Source organism: Denticeps clupeoides, chromosome 11, assembly GCF_900700375.1.
Source record: "Denticeps clupeoides chromosome 11, fDenClu1.1, whole genome shotgun sequence".
Taxonomy (NCBI): Eukaryota; Metazoa; Chordata; class Actinopteri; order Clupeiformes; family Denticipitidae; genus Denticeps; species Denticeps clupeoides.
In genome coordinates, this window is record NC_041717.1 from 3,566,573 (window position 1) to 3,589,087 (window position 22,515).

General features: G+C 44.7%; 4 protein-coding genes across 6 annotated transcripts; all 4 read right to left on the minus strand.

Annotated features, from left to right (window-relative positions):
• Positions 1–3,196: 3,196 nt before the first annotated feature.
• On the minus strand, positions 3,197–4,237 carry ier3 (immediate early response 3). Its single transcript, XM_028996688.1, has one exon. The coding sequence runs from the start codon at positions 4,182–4,184 to the stop codon at positions 3,678–3,680; it is 507 nt and encodes a 168-aa protein (XP_028852521.1). The 5' UTR covers positions 4,185–4,237; the 3' UTR covers positions 3,197–3,677.
• Positions 4,238–7,734: 3,497 nt separating this feature from the next.
• Positions 7,735–8,808, minus strand: LOC114799850 (radiation-inducible immediate-early gene IEX-1-like). The gene has a single exon (XM_028996748.1). The coding sequence runs from the start codon at positions 8,659–8,661 to the stop codon at positions 8,254–8,256; it is 408 nt and encodes a 135-aa protein (XP_028852581.1). The 5' UTR covers positions 8,662–8,808; the 3' UTR covers positions 7,735–8,253.
• Positions 8,809–13,066: 4,258 nt separating this feature from the next.
• On the minus strand, positions 13,067–16,655 carry tor4ab (torsin family 4, member Ab). Of its 3 annotated transcripts, none has more exons than XM_028996590.1 (3): positions 15,221–16,655; positions 14,044–14,424; positions 13,067–13,879 (listed from the first exon to the last, which is right to left on the minus strand). In XM_028996590.1, exons 2-3 carry the CDS (start codon positions 14,422–14,424, stop codon positions 13,067–13,069), a joined length of 1,194 nt encoding a protein of 397 aa, XP_028852423.1. In that variant the 5' UTR covers positions 15,221–16,655. The 3 variants fall into 3 exon arrangements, with proteins under 3 accessions (XP_028852423.1, XP_028852421.1, XP_028852420.1); XM_028996588.1 differs by having other exon boundaries at positions 15,832–16,650; XM_028996587.1 differs by lacking the exon at positions 15,221–16,655 and adding an exon at positions 14,528–15,203.
• A 3,028-nt stretch (positions 16,656–19,683) lies between these two features.
• LOC114799905 (RING finger protein 223) lies at positions 19,684–22,459 on the minus strand. The gene is made up of 2 exons (XM_028996857.1): positions 21,711–22,459; positions 19,684–20,886 (listed from the first exon to the last, which is right to left on the minus strand). The coding sequence occupies exon 2, from the start codon at positions 20,832–20,834 to the stop codon at positions 20,265–20,267; it is 570 nt and encodes a 189-aa protein (XP_028852690.1). The 5' UTR covers positions 20,835–20,886; positions 21,711–22,459; the 3' UTR covers positions 19,684–20,264.
• Between the last annotated feature and the right edge of the window lie 56 nt (positions 22,460–22,515).

The window sequence follows — 22,515 nt, forward strand, 5'->3', positions numbered from 1 at the left end:
AGAGCAAAGGCAAAAGCAAAAGCTGTGAGTGAATGGTATCTGGTATCATTTGGCCTTTGCCTTCCATCCAATGAACAAAGAGAGAGTACAGGGCCTGTCTTAGACATCGTTATGTTGATTTGTCCTGTTCAGCATTAGCAAAATCCCTTGATCAAGCAGTCTTGAGCCTCCTCTCTTCAAAAAACTGAGACGTGCTCCCACACTTTTTTCAGTTCTGACTCTTCAGTGGTGGAATACTGAACACAAAACTTCTAAATTACAAAGAAAATCCTTACTTTATGTGTATTCTTCTGGCTGTACTTCATGTTTTTCATTGTAAGGTTGCTTGCACAATAGGGCTTGTGCAGGTACAGTACAGGCCAAAAGTTTGGACACACCTACTCATTCGTTGTGTTTTCTTTATTTTCATGACCACGTTGGTAGATTCTCACTGAAGGCATTAAAACTATGAATGAACACATGTGGAGTTATGTACTTAACAAAAAATGGAGACCTGGCCTCCACAGTCACCGGACCTGAACCCAATCTAGATGGTTTGGGGTGAGCTGGACCAACAAGTGCTAAACACCTCTGGGAACTCCTTCAAGACTGTTGGAGAAGCATTTCAGGTGACGACCTCTTGAAGCTCAATGAGAGAATGCCAAGAGCATGCAAAGCAGTAATCAGAGCAAAGAAAGTAGAATATAAAACATGTTTTCACTTATTTCAAGTACATAACTCCACATGAGTTCATTCATAGTTTTGATGCCTTCAGTGAGAATCTACCAACGTAAATGGTCATGAAAATAAAGAAAACACATTGAATGAGAAGGTGTGTCCAAACTTTTGGTCTGTACTGTATGTAATTTATCTGAGAGTTTCTGTTATACAGGTATGAAGATCAGATAAGTACTACCAAGCACTGATGTATGACGCTCATATCCTTATAAAAAAACTTGTATGTCCTTGTCCATATTTTTATATTAAATTAGAAATCAGTATGTATGTAGTTATCTTAAATGCACTGGACAGCATAGCAAGAAACTTTTAACCGTGTTTTTTAGCCATTCGTCATCCACAGGAGCCCAGTGGAGAGAGTGGACAGCTTCCGAAACCTCGGTGTCTACGTCATGCAGGACCTGTCATGGACCTGTCACATCAACACTGTGGTGAAAAAGGCCCGGCAGCGTCTCTATCGCCTTAGACGCCTGAGAGACTTTAGACTGCCCTCCAAGGTGCTCAGGAACTTCTACTCCTACTTCTACAAAACTAAGAGCCCTGTCACGGCCAATACACCTCCAGGCCACCAGAGAGCGCCATACCAGCCAGGGAGATGGCAACCCGGAAACGGAAGCGAGAGCGGGCAACGCCGAGTATAAAAGACAGGTGACCGCGAGGAGACGCGGCCAGCTCTTTGAGTTGAATTTATTCCCAGAGACGCTAGCCTTATTTACCCACGCCCGACGGATTATAATCCATGACCACGACCTTTGCCTGTCCCCGACCTAGAACTTTGCCTGCCCCTCTTGTGACGATGATCTCCGAACAGATTCTGCATTGTGACCTTCGCCTGCCATTGACCTTGAGTTTGCCTGCCCCCTTTTGCTAAGACGATGTCCCATGCTACCCCACCTTCCTGCCATCCCAGACGACCTCCCGTCCAGCCTCCTTCCCCGCTAACCCCCACGGAGGCAGAGTTCCCTCCCCTTCCACGGCCACACTCCCGTTCCTACTCACCTCCGGCCTCCCTATCACCGGCCAAGTGCCTCAGGCCCTCCTCTCCAGCTTGTCCAGTGTCCTCTCCCAGTGCGTTCCAGAACTTGTCAGGAAAACATATATTACACATATTTTATGTTTAAAAACATGAATTTGTAATATTTGGTTATGTTTGCAATATTTGCATATTGGTTCACTTGAATACTTGCAATATTTGCAATATTGATGTCTATAGCAGTCGCAAAAGCCTTTACTGCATATCATACCGTGTATGACTGTGTATGTGACAAATAAAATTTGAATTTGATTTAATTGGCCTTTGGTTTCATGTAGTCTAGAAAAATAGCTTTTTTTGGAAACCACAAGGTGGCGATATAATATCTACAGGAAGTCTAGGTTGATTTTTTTTGGCTTTGCATGTTGAGAAAGACTCAGATTTTTCCTAAAAGTCCTTGTGGGTCTTTATTTTTCGCTGAAACTTGTTGTTAATCATTTTAATATGTCCTTATCATCCCACGCTTACAAAAAAATTCTCCTTATATCGGTGTGCTACCATGTTCACGACTCTCTTTTCACTTCTGAGGGTGCACGTGTTCCGCCTCCATGTGCGTGCCTTAGATCCAAACACAGATTCTCTCCCGACAAGCGCCGACAGGCCCATCATCCTTCCCTGCCGGCGTGCCTGGCTGCTTAGAGCTTTAGTTTCCTCTCCCAGAATTCCCTCTCCAGCCGTGTGATTCAGGCTGGAGGAATGCGGCGAGGGAAGGAGGGTAAGAAAGGCGGGGCAGGGGAAGGTTGCGTGTGCTGGGGGAGATTTTTTTCGCTCATCCGGTTTCAGTTGGTTACAAAGTAAACCAAGAGGAGCACTAAAGAGGAAGTGCGGGGTCAGGACTTTCCCTGCTTTCAGGAGTTTCCTCCGGCATGTGACGGGTTTCTGGAGGCCGCAGGCTCCAGCCATCTGTCATGAAGGGTCGAATTACCGGGTATAAACACATAAATAAGATCTTTAAACACAAATGAAGGATAAACAGATTATTTAGATCATTTCTCACAAGTTGGGCAACTGAAATCGTATGATGATTCATCTGGGTTATAATGGTGACGACAGAAAGGATGTAATGAGGTTCTTACTTCCTCTGCTAGTTTAATCTGGGCATTACGCAGGCACACCCCTACGTTGCATGTGACTTGTTTGTTAAGACTACCAGGGTCCTGCTGGTATGAAAGGGTCCGGAAAACCCATATTCATAAAAAAACGTCACATGTGTCACCCATGACCTCGGACTGACCACAAGTTCTCTTCTTAGTATTCTTCTAAAATTGTTAACGAATGTATTATTATATATAACTATTATTAGTCATTTTAGTATTAAAAACATTAAAAGCTACATGTAGAATGTAAATGTAACCTTCTAAGATATTATGAGCTATGCTACTAACATAATATCCTCATGATAAGTTGTAATATTCTAATAATAGCAATATGCAGACGAAACAAGCATTCAGAATAAGCAAAGATGCATTTCACACATTTAATGTTGTATACAGCAATTACAATAAATAACACGCTGAAAGAGACACATTAAATAAATAAGCACATAAATAAATAACTACAATAGGTCTTCATTAAATAATACAAGGTTGTGGGCTATTGTGATTAGTGTTGGTTCAAGTAAAGTCAGCGGTGCGAACACTAGCTGAAAGGCACCTAAAGTTGGTCACTACTCGGCCTGGTCCCAGAGGTCCACGTTTCTTTTGTCATTTCCAGCGCAGGTGGACCTGGGCTTGGAGCTCGAAAAGGACCAGGATGGTCGGACGACCAGGTACCGGGTTCGAGAGCCAGCAAGGTCACTTTCAAGTGTCATTCCAGTGGAGGCCGTGCCAGTCCACTCGGTGCCTGTCCCTTCTGCTCAGTTCAAGTTAGTCTTTCATCAGTGCAACTCTCGGGGTCCCCTGGACCTGCTCTGCAGACGCTGGGCGCTTTAGTTGTCGCCGCCCAGCGTGTGGTAGACTGGGTACAGGAGGGCCACCACGTAGCTGTTCCTGGTGCTCTTCTCGTACAGCTCCTTCACCTGCTCCTCGCAGGTCGGACACGTCTCGTTCAGCAGCTCCATCCAGTCCCCCGTCAGCCGCCTCGCCTGCTCCTCCGCGGACCGGAAGGGCAGGACGCGGTACCGGGCGAACGACGCGTCGCCGCCGGGCGCCTCCAGCAGCTCCGCGGCGCACTGGCCGTCGGCGGCGGCCTCCTCCGTCCAGATCTGGAAGAGCACCACCAGGCAGAGGACGAGCAGCCAGCGCTTGGCCGGGCTCTTCTCGGCCGGCGGCAGGTGCCTGCGCACCGTGGACGGGTACAGGACCCGCGTGGGCTTCCTGCGCGGACGCGGCGGCGGCGGCGGCGCGGCGGGGACGCGCTCGAAGGTGAAGATCTCCGGCTGCGTGTTGCGCGCCGCGGCGCCGAACACGACCTGGCTGTCCGATCGCGCGTACATGTCGGCCGGGATTTAATCTGCTGTGCGTGGCAGTGACTTGCAGCGCAGGTTTATATAGTCGCTGCTTTAAAGTCACTTTTTCAAGAGACGCCCATTAAACCAAAGCCACTCCCAAAGCGTCAAATTGCACAAAGCGGAAAAAAACTGTTTTTCAAACGATGCGTTTCCTAGTTGGACTTTTTTTATGACTAAGGTTGTGCAAATCGGACACAGCTTAGGCAGCGAGCAAAGTAAATTCCTAGTAAAGTTGTGTAAAAAGCCATTCAGGGTTAATGCATCATTGTTTTCGACGTTAGACGTATTGAAGGATCTGCTGGTGACGCCAGCCTCACTGCGACATGTCCTCATAATAAATAAAGGAAATACATAAAAATAAACCGAATAATCTCAATATTCTTTAGCAAACCGCTCTCCAGTGTAGAATCTATCTGTCTGTCTGTTCGTCCGTCTATCCATCCAGCTATCTATCTGTCTGTCTGTCCATCTGTCCATCTATCTATCTGTCCATCCGTCCATCTATCTATCTGTCTGTCTGTCCATCTGTCCGTCCACCCAGCTATCTATCTGTCTGTCTGTCCATCTGTCCATCCGTCCATCTATCTATCTATCTGTCCATCCGTCCATCTATCTATCTGTCCATCCGTCCATCTATCTATCTGTCTGTCTGTCCATCTGTCCGTCCACCCAGCTATCTATCTGTCTGTCTGTCCATCTGTCCATCCGTCCATCTATCTATCTGTCCATCTGTCCATCTGTCCATCTATCTATCTGTCTGTCTGTCCATCTGTCCGTCCATCCAGCTATCTATCTGTCTGTCTGTCTGTCTGTCTGTCTGTCTGCCTGCCTGCCTGTCTGTCCGTTCATCCGTCCATCCAGCTATCTATCTGTCTGTCTGTCTGTCTGTCTGTCTGTCTGTCTGTCTGTCTGTCTGTCTGTCTGTCTGTCTGTCTGCCTGCCTGTCTGTCCGTTCATCCGTCCATCCAGCTATCTATCTATCTGTCTGTCTGTCTGTCTGTCTGTCTGTCTGTCTGTCTGTCTGTCTGCCTGTCTGTCTGCCTGCCTGTCTGTCCGTTCATCCGTCCATCCAGCTATCTATCTATCTGTCTATCTGTCTAGTTCTTTTTTCATTTTGTAAGCGACACCAGGAATCTCTGTAGTTTATAGGTAAGTAAATAAATGAGTGCTGAGAGCTTATTTGATATCTTTATGATTAATAACTCTCCTGGGCGGTTATTGTTTTTTTTGGAAACGTGAAGTGTGTGAACATGAGAAAAGAAACGCACGCCACAAATCAAGTCTCTGATGTCACCGCGCATGTTAATTCAGGGCCGATCGTCTGCTTTTTCTCACCGTCCAGCTCGGCATGAACAAGGGCCGAGAAATGGCGGTGATGTGGAATGCCCGCGCGCTGAGATGCCAAGTCGAGGTGTGCTGTGTTTGGTTTAGGATGTGTCTGCGTGTGTGAGCAATTTGTCACCTTTGCTAAAATTACACCCATTGCGCCCGCCTGAACTCTACAACAGCGCCTACCCGACTCATGCCGGATTTGCGGCACTTTACGGTGTTATGGTCGGTTTTCGCTTTGCATTGATTGTTCTGGTTTACTGACCAAAGGAACCATTCTTTCCATGCAGATCAACAGCGGGATTCAGAGGGCAGGTCAGCATTCTGGGAAAAAGAAGCTTCTGGATCGAATTGCGTACGGCTGGAGGGATGGAGGCGACCATGAGCTGATTCAGGGCGACAAGCGGCAACGGCGGGATCATTAGCAGACATCGGCGACTGTTGTCGGGGGATCTGGGTCATTGTTGTCGGGGATCATTCCCAATCACACGGAGCGCTGTGATTGGCTTGGCCCGGGACCATGAACCGTGTGTACGTGCAGTTCATCACACTCATTACTGTTCCTACACCCACAAAAGAGCACGACTTCGGTTTCTTCAACCACATGACAACTCGACAAATTACCGTGCAGTCGATGGTTTTGTGTCGTGGTCCAAACTTCTTCCCCCGGGACTTGCACGTCGCCTTAAAGGAACTAAACTCAACTGAATCTTCTTCCTTCTAAGCAGATGAGCCACATGCCATTGCTGCAAGCACACATTTATTCAAGCTATTGTTAGCTATACACACACACACACACACATTTTTGGCATGTCTTGGCACCACTTCCATTTTTTTCCCCCCGTGGCGGAACGTGAAAGTGTGACCTTTCACTTAACAATGCACCGGCGAACAAGGCTTTCAGCACTCAAAGCGCGGTGACATCAAAAGAATGAAGCTAAGATGGCCGGTGACGTCGAGCGGCTGAACTGTATAGCCGTGACGCAGCACCACATTGTATAGAATATACCCTCTGTTCTGTAATACTCATTCTAATCTCATGGACGTAGATCAGTCCCGGAATCTGTCCCGGAATTTGGGATCTGCATTCGTGACTATGGTCATGCCTACCCTACCCCTGCCCCGTTGCTGGGTGGGATAGGAACAAACTTAGCAGATACAAGTTTGTGTGCGGTGACTACACACCTATTCACGGGTGACAGAACGGAGGAGAGAGATAAGGATCTTGGGCGTTGCCGCTGACGACACCGCTCTGGCTCTGGACGATGGGACGGTTGGTGTCCCAGGCAGGTGTTCCGTGGCTTGGCGCCACAGGGAGACACTTTTATGAGACAGGTGTGAAAATAAACCTGCACATGATGTCACTGCCACCTGCATTTTTTTTGGGGGGGGGGGGTACCCCAGTGAACTCAGCGATAAACACGCAGTAAAGCGGAATGAAGGAGTTAAGTTGCGAAGGATGCGAAGTGGTGCCCAGACGCCAGGAGCTCACTGCCGGAAACGCGTGGGGATTGCCTCCACGGCTGTTGTGACATTCATGTTTGTGATACTGTGCCGAGATTCCCCTCGTGGCCACAGGATTGCAAGAGTAGGTGTAGGTGTAGAGTGGGCAGGTAGGTGCAGATAATATAATGTAGGCACGAGTTTATATTCCTTATTGAATCATAATTACTGTTATTCACCTATTTATATGAACATGAATGAGTGAGATCTTTAAAGATGTTTAAAGATCTTATTTATGTGTTTATCTAGATAGAAATACAAACGTATTTAAAATATACATTTAGTATTTGTTCAAATTTTTTGCTCTAAAAGTAATAAAAAAAAAAAAAATAACAGGGGACTTGTGTTAGTAATAGTGACTTATTTAGTAAATTGTATATAATATACATTACTGTACTTTCATATACTAGATTTACATTTGCAGCACTAATCAGACGCCCTTATCCAGAGCGACTTAACAGTTACAGGGACAGTCCCCCCTGGAGACACTCAGGGTTAAGTGTCTTGATCAGGGACACAGTGGTAGTAAGGTGGGTGTGTTATCCACTAGACTACGACCACTATGACCCATATACTTCATATAATATATTCATATATAGTATTACTGATTATATTATTTTGATTTGTATGCATTATTTATTTAATTGATCAAAATATTGCTAATGAAATAGATAAAATAATAATAATAACTCAGACCATACAGTGTAGTTCAGAATTTTATTGCAAATCTCAGACTTACCATAAAAGGAAGCCTTAACAGACACAGATAAAAAAAAATAAAAAAGGTTCTGTTATCTTGCGGTTGCATCACAGAATAAACCGAGCAGCATTCGATCTGTGGAGGTCTTTGTACACTCATGCGTTGAACTGTTGTCGCGTGTGAGAGCGGATCATACACGGCTCATCATAATCACGTCTGCAGAATGAAGTCATGGTTTCTGTGTGCGTACCCCCTTCCCCCTGTCGCCCGTCCGTACGGTAAACCACGCGCCCGCCGGCAACGCTGCAGCGGAGCAGCTGAGACACGCGCATAGCCAGACGCATACACACACACACACACACACACACACACACACACACGCTGGGCCTCTCGGTGTGTTTTCACTTTTCAGTTACTCATCAAATGGCAAAGTCTGCTGCCCCTTTAAACTCCCAGCACTTTCCCCTCTTCTCGTCAGTGACGGGGTGGTTCGGCCGAGCCGGCCCACCCCCCCTCCTGCCGTCAGCAGTTTACTGTACGTGCCGGTGGGCAGTAGAAGGCCTGACCTCTCGTTTTCTCTCCCCCTGTATCCAGCAGGGCTGGCACCGCTCCGATCCAGGCCCGAGGGGGCCAATGGCACGCGGCCCTGGCGCTGCCGGAGGTCGCCCGGGGCCGGGCGGGGTCCTTGGGGCTGCGGGCTCCCTCCTCGGTGTAGATCTGCAGGAAGAGCAGCAGGGAGAGGGCCAGCAGCCAGCGACGGGCGGGGTCAGGCCGCTCTCCGGGCACGGTCCTCTTCACCAGCGGAGGGTACAGGACGCGGCGGCGGATGCGGGGCCGGGCCGCCGGAGGCCAGGGCTTCTCTGGCGTCGCTTTGGCCGTCCTGGCGGGGATTCGCTGACTGCAGACACAGTGCCTTTCGGACAAACACATGCTTCTGGTGCTTGCAGTGGAGCAGCGGAGGACTGGATTTTCAATGCAACTTCCAGGCTGTGCTTGTTGTTCTCCTCTGCAAGGACTTCTCCTGCTTTAAATAGAGAAGTGGGAGTGGTCAGGTCACCTGAAAAACGCAGACACCGCCTAGAGTTCATTCTCCTGCCAGCTATTTTTGGAGACAAACAAGTCAACCTTTTCACTCTTTTAAAACGTGCTACTCCCTTGCTGATAACCGCAGCAACTTGCTGCTGGTAACCGCCGCTCATTAACTTCATTACAGTCTGCAGGACATCTCTGCTCAGGCGATGGAGCGCGGAGAGGTCAGGAAACCCCTCACCACTTCCCGCACAACCTCTGTAAAGTTGATGCTGGGAACCGACCCCGTGTGTGTGGGCAATGAACTAAAGGAGGAGACTTTGGTGTCCTCACTGGGAAGAAAATGTCTTTTGGGACCGCATTGCGGTGCTGCCTACAAACTGCTTTGGGTTTGTGTCCAACAGACCACCGTGTCATTATGCAATTTATTCATTCTTTCCCTGTCTTTTGCAAGAGGCTAATAACATTTCAAACACTACAAAATGCAGATAACGAAATGCAGATAACGAACAGCAATATTGACGGGACGAGCTACATCCACAGCAAATTTTCTGCAAAGAAAAGACCCTTCACTGGCAGCCTGTTGGATCCATTAACATTAAACGTTTATTTTTAATCAGTCAATGAAAAAGCACATGAAAAAATACATGGATATTTTTATATAGTTAGTTCTTTTTTGCCAACCTGTCTGAATTTTAGTTTAGTCTAGTGTTTACGTCAAGCTGTAGTTTTTATTAGTCTTGGTCTATACTCATTTTAGTCTAGTCAGGTTTCGATTAGTGTTGTTTTTGTCAACCAGTGTGTGGGGACGGTGCTTTACTCAGTGGCACCTTGGCGGCTCGGGATTTGAACCGGCAACTTTCTGATTACGAGGCCGCTTCTTTAACCGCTAGGCCACCACTGACCAACGACAAATGCCCAATGCTGGAAATATATCATGTAATATTGTTGACGAATAAAAACAAGTCTAAATGTGGTTTACAATATAAAAACTGTACAGAATAAAAACTAAAAGTATTAGTTTAGACAAAATGTTATTTCCTTAATCGCACGCATGCATGGAACCGATCGGGCAAGTGGTACGGATTGGGTACTGACACGCGTTGTTATCTTCATGCAGCGTTTCCCATTTCTCCCATCCAGTCGCACAAATGATGTCACTTCCTCAATTCCCATTCGTGTGTTATCATTTACAATGAAGTGGAAAAGAAAACAGAATGGAAGGGATGTAGCGTATTTTTGAGTATATAAGGTAACAACAATGTAACAGATAGATAACTTTGCTTTGACTAAAATGAATGTTTGTTTTTGTCTACCCTACTAGGTTCTTGAACAGGGTTCAACAGAATTGCATAACCAAAAAAGAGACTAAAATACATTTTTCATTGATTAAAATGTCATCAGTTTCCCTTAACTAAAATTAGACTAAAATAGTCATGGATAATTCTGAATAAAATAAGACTTTAAAAAAATAAGTGTTTAAAAAAAAGTCTTTAAGTCTGAAACTTGACTAAACTAAAATGAGTATAGATGTGACTAAGACTTAATAAAAACTAAAGTGACAGCTTGATGCAAAGACTATATTATTCGGCTTCTGTTTTTATTTTCATGGCGCAGCGATTATTTCACATTTCATCGCACTTCAGTAGGCTTGCTCTGTATTGTACAAGCTCGCCCTGGCCAGCATACCATATTATCCCTGACAGAGGAACATTGTGAACATTGGAGGTCACCCAAATCCTCAATATTTCTATAATAAATGAGTGTGCCTGTAATGCGCTGCAGGCTGGCATAGGAGCTGACTTTCAAATTGAAAAGTGGGGATAATAAAACATGTGCGAGGGGAACCTTTCAACCCCGGTTAGGAATGCGAGCGGCGTGAGTCAGTCATATTTTATAACTTGTTTGCAAGCATGTTTACACTGCAGGTTACACGGCCGCTTTATTTATTTATGCGAGGCGGGGATGATCCTGAACACCCCCACTGCAGGTGCTCACAGCAGCGCACCCCGCACAAACACACTCAAACTCGGCCGCTTCCTGTCGCCGCTCGCCGTTTTGTTAGGAAGAACCTGACCCGGACGCTGGCCTTTTCCCTACTTCTTCCTACTCCTTCCGGGGTGCAGCTGGATGCAGCCTCTGAAGGGCTTTTGGGGAAACTAAGGTAAGGCCTCCAACAATCAAGTCAATTACGGGCTGTCATGCCTCTGAGTGAATACCATCCTTCGGGAAACACACCTCTGGCCCCATGAGTCAATGTCAGGATTTGACCGCAAAAGCCAGAGAGAAACGTGAAGAATGTCTCGCTCTTTTGATCAGCTGGTATTTTCACAGTATATTACTTTTTCGCACGCAAGCGAGGACCGCAGAGAGGACGGCAGCCGCTCATCATGCCTTTCTAACACATCTCTGCAATTAACTTCATCCTGGCTTTCAGTCTATAGTCTATAGGCTTATTTGCAAGAGTCTTCACGCTCAAGACTATTATGGTTTTACATAACATTTGGCCTCTGGGCCTTGAAATCCCTAGAACACATTGAGGGAACGCGTTTATGTATGGTAAGAAGGTACACTCGAGGTCAAAGGGATGAACTCTTCAGAATTTAATGAAATGTCATTATCAAGAACACTTCAGGGACTGTTCTTGCCCTGGGTGCTTAGTGAATGTAAAAGGAAATTCTGTTTGTGTGGGTGTGCAATTGGCTTCCGCGTGTCACCTTCGCACAGATGAGATTGTGATCGCCACTGTGTGTTTCATCCGCAGCGTTAGCCAGATGCCATATCGCACAATCGCAGGTATAGAAGGAATGTGATGCTGCTGATTGATGGACATGTAATTTACCATGCACCTTAGACAGCAAAAGCTATTTACCATATGATGACAGTCATTTTTTATATATTGTCATGATCCGGTCCGGCCGGGGCTACTCCAGGTCCGGAGTTTCATGTTGGTCCTGTGTTAATAATTCCTGATTGTGTTCACCTATGTATGATGGTATTTAGCTGTTATTGTTTGGATGTTTCCCCGTCCTTCTTCCTTCTTCCTCGCCATGATCAGCCAGCGTGACACACACACACACACACAGGCCAGGTCTCCACTTTTTGTTAAGCACATAACTCCACATGTGTTCATTCATAGTTTTGATGCCTTCAGTGAGAATCTACCAACGTAAATGGTCACGAAAATAAAAAAAACACATTGAATGAGATGGTGTGTCCAAACTTTTGGTATATCAGTCATCGTTATTGTTGTCACTGAAAGCAGTTTTTAAAATTCAATAAATGGATTTTAACACACTATTTTATGGCTTTTCATATAATGTCTTCCTTAGGAGTTTGAGCAGTGGAAACCACGCTGGTCTTGTTTTTTTGCCATCGCGTGTGTCTTCTGCTTTGTCTCAAGGCCATGCTGGAGTCAATAGTGCAGGCAGACAAGGACAAGGTTGGTCTCTGTCTGTCAAAGAGCTTTTGGTCTGAAGGCAGAAATTACCGGCTGAGGTTAAGGGAACGCGTTAAGGTGTGGCGCCGCTGTGACCCACCACAACGGAGAGCTAGCATGACAACGTTCCCAAACAGCAACATGCGGTGTCATGGTGTTGTTATTTCATTACACTACAGCCAACACCATCTTAAGGATGAAAATACATTAGAACATGTTGTACACCCCGAAAAGCATACACACGGCAATTAAAATGGCTTGAACAACGGCAGAACAACACTGTTCTGTGGCTGTGCTCATACAAATTGCACGAAGAAAAAAAGGAACATGGCAAGTTTCAAAGCCGGTAAAAAATTGTAAATAACATTTGGTGCCTCATGAAAAAATAACAGTATTCTGTACCCTGACACGCTGGGGGACACGCTGTCCAGAGACGAGAGGACAATGACCTGCCAGACAATGACCTTTCTGTGCAATGATCTATTATGGAAATATTAATTCATAGTATTTGCCTGAATGACTTTTGGTCAAATGTAAACAAATATAGAAACTCAAATCAGCCATAAAAAATTTGATAACAAATCTGATTCTAGATTTATTTGTTCACATTTTTTCGTTTATTTATGATGCCCTATCCTAAATTGTCCTAATTATTATTTTTTTTTTGTCCTTCACAGACCAGCACAAAAAACCCACTTGCTGGTGTAACCTTCATTGAAGACAACCTTCAGTCAGTCTGGTCATAGTTTTTGATAATGGTTTTGTAATGTGGCGCTTTATTTTAATCCAGAATGAACAGCGGAGAGGGTTTATCATTTATTCTTTATTCGTTTCAGATCATCTCGCATGTCACATGAACACACATCTTTACAAGAGGTTGACCTTGGCAACAACCTGCTTGCAGCCATTTTGTGAATACTTCTTGTCACCGTCTGAGTAGTAAGAAAGCTCCCCTGCCAATCGTTCTATGTGACTCATGTCAGCGTAGAAGCCCTCCTCTGTCATTTCCTCCAGGAAGCATTCCACCACGTGGCTTTTCTCCAGCAGGGTCATGGGCACCACCTTCACCTCAGCCCATAGTGGGTGCTGTTCAGACAGCTTATTCTGGAGAAGAGCACCCAGCTCTGAACTCGTACTGGAGTTCTTCAGAGCATGCCTGATGATCTCCTCCTGGCCCAGGCTGCTAAGGAGCACATATATAACGTTCAGGCACTCGTTGCTCTGCTCTGGCTGCAGGAGCTGATGGAGGACATCCAGCATAGGAGGCTGCATGAGCTCCACTTCATCTAAGACGATGAGGGGAATCTGCTCCTCATCCTCAGCCCGGGCGGCTAACTCTGCCATGTGTGCTGCTAACTCGCTGGCACACTGGCCTGCATTCTCCTGCAGGGGGCAGTTGTGTAAGGTAAAGTACTGCACCACAAGGTCCTCCCCTACCATGGAACGGAAGTGGTTTGCCAGGAGACGCCCCAAGTGGCTCTTTCCTACTCCGCTGGGCCCATGAACAGAGAGGGCCAGAGGTTTATTGTGAGAGTAGGTGGACAGGTAATCCAACAGGATCTCCATCAAATCCTCCATGGCTCTCTTCTGGCCAAAGACCTCCCTCCTCAGGGTTTTCTCCAGACCCTCCAGGTCATACTTCACAATGTGGTCATCCAGGTTCTCAATGGCATTGTAGACCTAGACAATGATGCACAATCCTTTACTATGAAAACTAAACCACAGAAAGAAAAAAACATTTGGACAAGTACAGAATAGCATGGTAAGTTAGATGGTCAACAGCTCTACACATTTCAACCTATGCTTGCTGCAGGGGTTCTGGATGAAACAGGGAAATGAAATACCTGGAGGAACACAATGACACTGAAGAGAATTAGAAAAACTTTGGCTTGGCTCCGATCGCAGTTTTTGGGAACGATTTTGCGATTAGTGCTAGGGAACAGCACACCCGTTGGTTTCTTCCTCTTCCTCCGCAGGCCATTTCTTTGTAGGACCTTATCAGTGAAATTCTCTGGGGTGGCGGACTTGCCTGCTGGTGCAAGACCATCCATTCGACGTTTCTTTATGGACTGGTATTTATTCTTGATGCGCATAATGGCCTTCATCTGGGGAGAGAAAATGGATGGGCTTGGGGGCAGAGGTTCCTCGATGTCTTCCTTCTCTTCCTCCATATGACCATCCGCTGGACTGTCTAGATGAATAGCTGACAGTGGCGTTTCCTTCATCTGTGAAAGAACGAAGATATTTTAAGTGAAAGTGAAGTGATTGTCATTGTGAAACACTGCTGCACAGCACATGGTAACACAACAAAATGCTTTTAACCATCACCCTTGGTGAGCAGTGGGCAGCCATGACATGTGCCCGGGGAGCAGTGTGTGGGGACGGTGCTTTACTCAGTGGCACCTCGGTGACTCCTGTAACTATTGATGGTAAGTCACTCTGGATAAGGGCGTCTGATAAATGCTGTAAATGTAAATGTAAATGTAAGGGTTGAGGATGTTGCACAGTGCATGATTGTGCCCATGGAATGACTTCAGGACAACCACAACCTTCATACACTTGGATAGAACTGTCAAGATCCACGCTCATAATTTTTACGTAATCAAACCAGCATCTGCGTGAACTCTGTAACCGACTGAAGGCTGGCTTGATGCCCATCCTTCAATGGCACTAAATAACAGTCACATAATGTCAGATTTGTTAATGATTCCTAATGTTGGCCAGTCACTTTCCCACACTATATATAGATATGAAGTTCCACAATAAATTAAAATAAATAAAGGCTTGAGAAAGAGACTTCTTCGTTTCTGCTTGTTTCTGCTTCTTTGCACATTTTAGAGCACATTATTTGGAAATCTGGGGACTCTGAAGGAATAGCATATGACAATCCAGCAGCCATTCTGTTCCTGTGTACTGTGGAATGGGGCTTTGCCACTGCAGTCCTGCAGTGACCCTTCCCTCCAAGGCCACAGTTTATCCACACCATATCCAGTTCGTTCAGCCTTTTCATTTATCACCAACCTGCACCGGTTTCCATCATTGCTAGATGGACATCGTTCATGGAAGACAACACTGCAGTGACACATCCATCTTAACTGGACCAGACCCAGAGGCTGCCGTTTCCTGAATTTTTCAACATGCACAGCCACTGTCGATAGTGCGAGAAGAGTGAGAGAAACAGGAAGTAGACAGGCAGCTATTCACATGACGCCGTGTTGTACCTTTTCTGGGACAGTTATGCAAATTAATGGTCTCATTATGCAAATGAAGTTCAGGGAAGGCTTTGAGACAGGGAGGAAAATGTGTCAAGAGGGAAAAACTGACACAGAAGGAGGCTTTATTGAGAGCGGCGATGTGCATATTCTGTATGAATAGCACATGTTCAATGTTCCAGCTTGGGTTTAGCAGGTGAATTATATGCACATCTGAGAGAGTTTCATTGGTATTAAAGGGGTACATGAGAAAGAAGTGTGAAAAAAAAACTCTTCTGAACTGAACTGAGAGCTGATGTAAATCTAAGGTAGACGGAAAGATGAGCAGTAAAAAGAACAACCTTTTGAACAAGATAGTGAGGATGAGGGGAAAAAAGGACGAAGGTGGGGATGCAGGGAAGGAGGCATGCAGTCACCTACCTTGGCAAAGGCTCCTGGGGTTACCATCGTCCAAAGACTTCTGTCGTGCGTTGGGTGAAGTTAGGTGACACAGATGCACTCTTCCAAAAATCTGCTTGTGTGTTTGTGTCCAATGAGGCTTGTACGCCCCCCCCACCTCCTTCACCTACACTCCACTCTCACCCCTCCTTTCCCTGTCTGTGTGTAGGGATAGGCTCCACCTCTGGTGGATGAAGCCATAATAACAAACACGTATTTATTGTTCAACGCTTTGGAAGCAAGTAAGGCGGAACAGCTTTACTACTCTTAGTAATATAACCATTTGTAAGCCACTATGTGAATATATTACGCACTGTTTACGTTGGATTTTATATTGACTGAAATAGTAAGAAAAACACTGAATGAAACATTTTTTTAAATGTTTCATTCAATGTTTTTCTTAATATTTCAGTCAAATGTTTCAGGTAAACATTTATATAATAATTTGATGTGGATTTTAGGTCCACTGAGCTGGTTTGTTCCTATATGGTAGTCTATATGTGGTCTACTGTGTTTAACCTCAATGTGATTCAGGTCCTATTACCTTGAGATTCATTTAAAGTGATTCACTTGACTGCCGTCCTAACTTGGAAAGAGGCCGTAACCCTCTGCCATGGGAAAAGAGGGATGAAAGATACACACGCACCGGTTTGTCCAAGAATGAATCAGGGTTGTTTGAATGGCCTCTCACTTTCCCTCAAAGCCCCAGTCATCAAATGTTCTTCCCAGGCAGACAACAAAAGTGCAGTGTCCTGTTTGGTCTGCTGGTCAGAGTGGAGCTTCATTACTGGAGGGGCAGGCCAGGACCTCCTGATGCATCCAGGGCCATGCAGCCCTGAGTTTGAACTGATTTTAGAAGTGAAGTGATTGTCACATGTGATACACATCAGCACAGCACACGGTGCACACAGTGAAATTTGTCCTCTGCATTTAACCCATCACCCTGAGTGAACAGTGGGCAGCCATGACAAGCGCCTGGGGAGCAGTGTGTGGGGACCGGGATCGGGATTTGAACCGGCAACCTTCTGATTACCGGGCTGCTTCCTTAACCACTAGGCCACCATTGCGGGGAAGGACGAAGGATAAAATCTCTTGCTTGTGACGTAAAACTAACCAAGGAAAGGCAACGACATGTCAACCATCATGTGAGCGTGGGGACTACTGCAATTTACTTTTTTCTCTGTCATGGTATAGTAACACTGTTTCACCTTATAACAGAGTAGATCTTATAAAGGTGTCTGCAAGAGTCACAAAGTGGGATGGCGAAGGGAAGGAATGAGGGACGGAGTGAAACGAGAGTCAACGAGAGTGTGTGTTTATGGGGTACGTGCATGAACTTGTGCCCTATGTATGCACGTTTACATGAGTGCCATGGTAACATTTCCTGCGATGGTTAATCATCAAACAAGGACATACCAAGTGTGTTAACAGTTATTTCACCCTGACTGTCATAAATAGTCATACAACCACATTCGGCAATCAGCACAAGATCATTCATTACAACTGTTGTTATAGGTAGAGGGTAAGGACTAATCGGCAGTACTTTTAAAACAACGGGAATTATGCATTCATCATTAACGTTAACAGATACATCACATAATCAAAGACATGTCTCTCAGGAGACAGCTCAGAGAAAATCACAGTTTACTCCTCCCTTTATTAATTTTCCAATGAAAAAAAAAGAAAGACATCTGAATTCCCAGAATGCCAAATTCCCAACACCACATCCCACGCCTGTAGCAGCTGTATGATTCAGTCTGCTTCTGCACCAGGTCACAGTCTCAGCTAACGCACCCACACCACACACACACATTTAGATGCTTTCAATGAAATCTACAGAAAGAATTCAATTGAAGTCATTACTAAACATGTCCTCCAAACACACACTCAGTCTTTGGCTTTATGAATGTGCATCAAATGATATGAATGTATGTTTTTTTTCCAGTGTCCGAGGAGGCAAGTGGATGAGGGTAGAAACAAGGTTCCATTGTCTCATGCATTAACCCGCAGGACCTGAATGAAAAGTTTTGTGAGATATGAATCAGGACGTTTTGCTGTGCAGAAGCTCTAAGATGCAGAAACGATAAGAAAGGTCTCTTCTGCTGCGGTTTGTGAAATGTTTATCTCCAATCTGAATGACTGTGACCCTTAATGGAAAAGGAAACCTAACAAAGCTAACACGCGCCCCACTCTCGTACACACTTTGATGTATAAGGTCAGCGAGTGAAAAGATCTGTCATGTGGGTGCGAGGTCAGTCATCATGACAGACAGGTATGTGCTTTATTTATCTTCATAAGACTTCTGACAATCAGTAACTGAACACAAATGAGTCTCTGGCTTCGTTTCGTAATCTGCCTGACCCCAGGTCAAGCGCTGCACTTCCTGATTCATTCTTTATGGGGTTTTTTTTTCTCTTCTTGTTGCACAGTAGTGAATTTTCCAGCTGAGTCAAATACCAGCCTCTGTGTCATCATTCGAATCTTTAAATGATTGTAGCATCGTGCGAGGTGGTCGGCGCTGGTGTGGTCACACAAGCCTGGCCCAACTGAGTTACATTAACTAAATGTGCCTGCAGTACTTTTCCATTGCGTAAGCAGGCCATGAGCCTGAACCCTCCTGGCCTTGGGAGGGCTGCATTTCACTCTGCTTTGTGATTATAACGCCATCTTGTGGTCATTTGATCACAATTGCGAGATTGAAATGGTGCTGTTAGGTACTGGTACTGTTTGGTACTGTTAGCACCGGGACGTTTCATGTGTCAGGATTACACACCTCAGATGCATTTAAAACAAATGTTCAGAATAGCACCAAATTAAGATGTAAGATTATTTCAAAATTCCTTTCCATATCAAAATTGGAATTTTCTGAGAATAATCAGACTTGTTTGACAGCAAAGTGTAAATGCATAAAAAAAATCAAATCTAAAAATCATATTGGATGAAGTAACCTCTGCCGAACCGGCAGAGCGTGGGCATGCCGCAGAGCGAACAAAGTTCTGTCCTCTTCGCTTTCAGACTGACTACAAGGTTTGGTGCTGAATGTGCCGCGATTGCTCAGGGGCTCAGCGCAAAGAATAAACGTGGTTTTCTAAACTCCCGGTAAGACGACAATGTCGTGTTGTAGATCTCTGGAGACTGTCAACATCAGCTTTCCCTCCATTCCCACTTTGTGTGTGTGTGTGTGTGTGTTTCAAAGGGGCAGAAAAAACATGATCCTGCATTGAAGTTTGGATTCTATTGGTCGTGCAAAAAAAAAATGCCGCGCAGTGGTCACCAAATTTCAACTTTGACCTCGGTGCATGCACAAGGCGGGCAAGTGGCATGCTGTGCCAAGCACAGTGCAATATGCCAGTAAACAGCATATTGGTTAACTGTTTACTTGCAACATTTGCAATACTGTGGTCTGTAGCAGTTGCAGAAAGCATTTCACTGCACATCATACCGTGTATGACTGTGTATGTGACAAATAAAATTTGAATTTGAAAAAAAAAAAATTTGAGCACGGCAGCCTTGTGCAGAAGAAGAATGCCACGTTCGATCTGAAAGCGACTATAGCCCACCCGCATGGGTGGGGTACTCCAATCACCTTGTGCTGATGTCGCTATGTGATAGACAGAGTCCATGGAAAACGGGGTATCAAATATTATCATTTATGTGCTTTTAAAAGTGTGATTTCTTCTCAGATGTGGCTTCATATGCTTTAGAAACAATGTATATTTTGTACATTTATGTTTTTTTCTTCAGAAGAAATGTCTGCTGGTCGCATTTGTTTGTGTTAGAAATGTTGTGTTGCTGTGGCTTAAACAAATTTATGTATATTCATGTATATTCTCGTTCTCTGAGCAAATTTGAATTTAATGGAAAATATCAGGCATCCTGGAAAGTGAATATCAAGACTTGTTTTTCCCGATCCATTGGGAAATACCAGATGATATTTCAAACTACAGTTACAAATCATGACAAATCACAGATTTAAGCATTTTGCAATTAGCTCAATTAGCTCAAAAAGTAAGGCATTAAAGCAATTAATGTAAAAAAAAAACAAATGTAGTCCTACTGATGTAACAGATCTTTTAAATGAAAAGAGCACAAGACGCACATGATGAACCTGTATTATAACCCATATAAAATTCATTGTCCAAACATCAGAAAATAACTGTAGATTTGCATGGAAAAAGACGGCCATCATTTGCATGGAAGAGCATGGAATGGAAAGTTCCCTGGGTACAGGCCGATGTTGCAAGTCTTGTTTGTGGCGTTTTGCATTTGTGTATAAGCACACTCTATACGTGACACATTTCATATGGGCATAGCAGTCATGTTTTTGCATCTTTTGTGTTCCATGCTTCCAACCATGAATTCCTTAATAACCAGCAGTTGGCCAGGCACATTCCGGTCTCGGATATCAAGCCTCCTCACCTTGGAATCATCACAATTATAACCACAGTGAAGAGCGTCATAAACACCACCAATGTGCATGAGAGCAAGGCTCGGCACACTGGCTCTTTAAACAGTCTCCTCAGCGCCGCGAAGAAACCTTGCCTCTGACTCGGGTTGGTGTCCCTCCGTTGCGGCACGCCCACGTCTATAGACTGACTGACGGTCGGAGACCCGTCCTTGGGATTCTTGACCAGCAGGCGACCTTTGGTCCGGCTGAAGCGAATGCTGTAGACCTTCTGCATTGCATCTGGAAGGCAGGAGAGCACAGCAGGGTCTGTGGTCAGCTTGGGCAGACCCAGGTTGGGCAGGGGCGTGAAGCTACGGCACAGGGGGCACTGGATGCTATTCGGCTGGGACGATTTGACATTCATCCGGGCAAGGCACTCCAGACAGAAGGTGTGCTTGCAGCCGAGCATTTTGGGAGTGCGAAACACATTGTCAAATGTGCTGAAACAGATTGCACATTCCAGGTCGGGGATGTCCTCGCTGGTGGAGGGTGGCGGGGGTGAGGGCAGGTATGGATTCATGTCGGGAGGGTTGGTCATCTTCAGCAGAGGACAGTGGATTCAACACACTAAGCTGGATCCTTGAGCCAACCTAAAGAAGACGGTACAGTGTTCTTGTTATTTGGTGTAAATGTGCATGTCAAAACTTGTCACAACACTGCAATATTGATCGATTTACTTTGAATAAATCTATAAATGCTCAGCAATGGCCACCAAATAATCATTGCATAAATACTTTGTAATATTGCACTAGGCTTTAATGCATTTAAGATTACAGAGGCTGGCACTGTTTCTGTTGACAGTTCTATACCAATTTGACTTGGAAATCCAAGTTTGCTCATACATTGCTCAATCATATCCATGCCTTCCAGACCACCATGCTGGGCATAGAGATGTGAGTGAATATTATATACACATGCTCATCGTAATTACTCTTTTTCATGGGATTGTATATTGTTCAACATAAATGTTCCTTATCAGATAACTATTTCTGTATAGCTATAAAACACATGCCTGTGAAAATCTCCTCTGTGTACATTCATCAGGCCACTAACCTCCAGTCAGCAAATGTAAACTCCTGCACACCACTGTGCCTCAAGACAAATCATGCAACATTAGCCAGGCTTGTCATTAATAAAATACTGTAAATACTGAAATGTAGTTCACAAAAATCCTTTTTTGAGGCCTACAGATTTTTGGGTCCTACTGTTGTTCTGACATTGTGTTCCTGACATTTTAAAATGCTTATAGTAACCTCTTTGTATGCTAACATCACTTCACTAATATGTGATGAGTCCAATACATAAGCAGTCTCTGACTTATCAAATTCAAATCCATATTTTTTAGTATAAAATTTTTAACAAACGTTAATGTTGACTTAAATTCACAAGCCATCACCCAACAGTTCCAACTCACCAGCCTTGTAATGTTCTGCAGGTAAAGCCATGGGTGGCATGTGCTGCTGAAGGCGAAACGTTATGGACGGGACCCACAGCAGGCGCCTCGGCAGTGACGCAGCCCGCCTCGATATCTGATGGCTCACCAGCTGCCTGCTCTGGTGCAGCATTTGAATACTGGAATATTATGAGGAAAGCGATATGGCCTAGTCAAATGATGAGCTGTGGGAGGTTATGTCTGTAATCTCATGAGGATCTGAAAGTGGTATTGTACGCATATGTACTGCATCGGACACACAGCAAATATCTTTACTTTGTATTCTGCAATGTTAGATCAGTCAGGTCTTGTTTCCTTAATTACACAGGTGATAAAAATATGGTTATTTAAAATAATGTTAATAAAGAAAATATTAAAGAGGCCCTTTTTAAAATACAAATTGTTAGGACAAATAGATTTAGTAATATGTATACACAGGACACAGAGGTAAAGAAGAATTATGGGCTACAACTTCTAATGGGCACGTTTAAGTTATTAGGAGTCTTGAATCTCTTCAGCATTAAGTGTAAGGCGAAATGTAATATTTGTTTTTGTATATGCTTTTTCACATTAACAGATGTTACATTTTTGTGTAAGAAATATCACTAACTCTATTTGACACCAGGGTTTGCTTATATTATAACACATTACAGAAATATATATATCAACCTCTATATCAATAACCTTCTCTGACTAGTATGTTCCCCAGTCTGAAAGGTTTAAACAGAAAATGTGACTGAAGCTCAGTCACCAAAAATAAATCAGTTTTACGGTTCAAACAAAACAA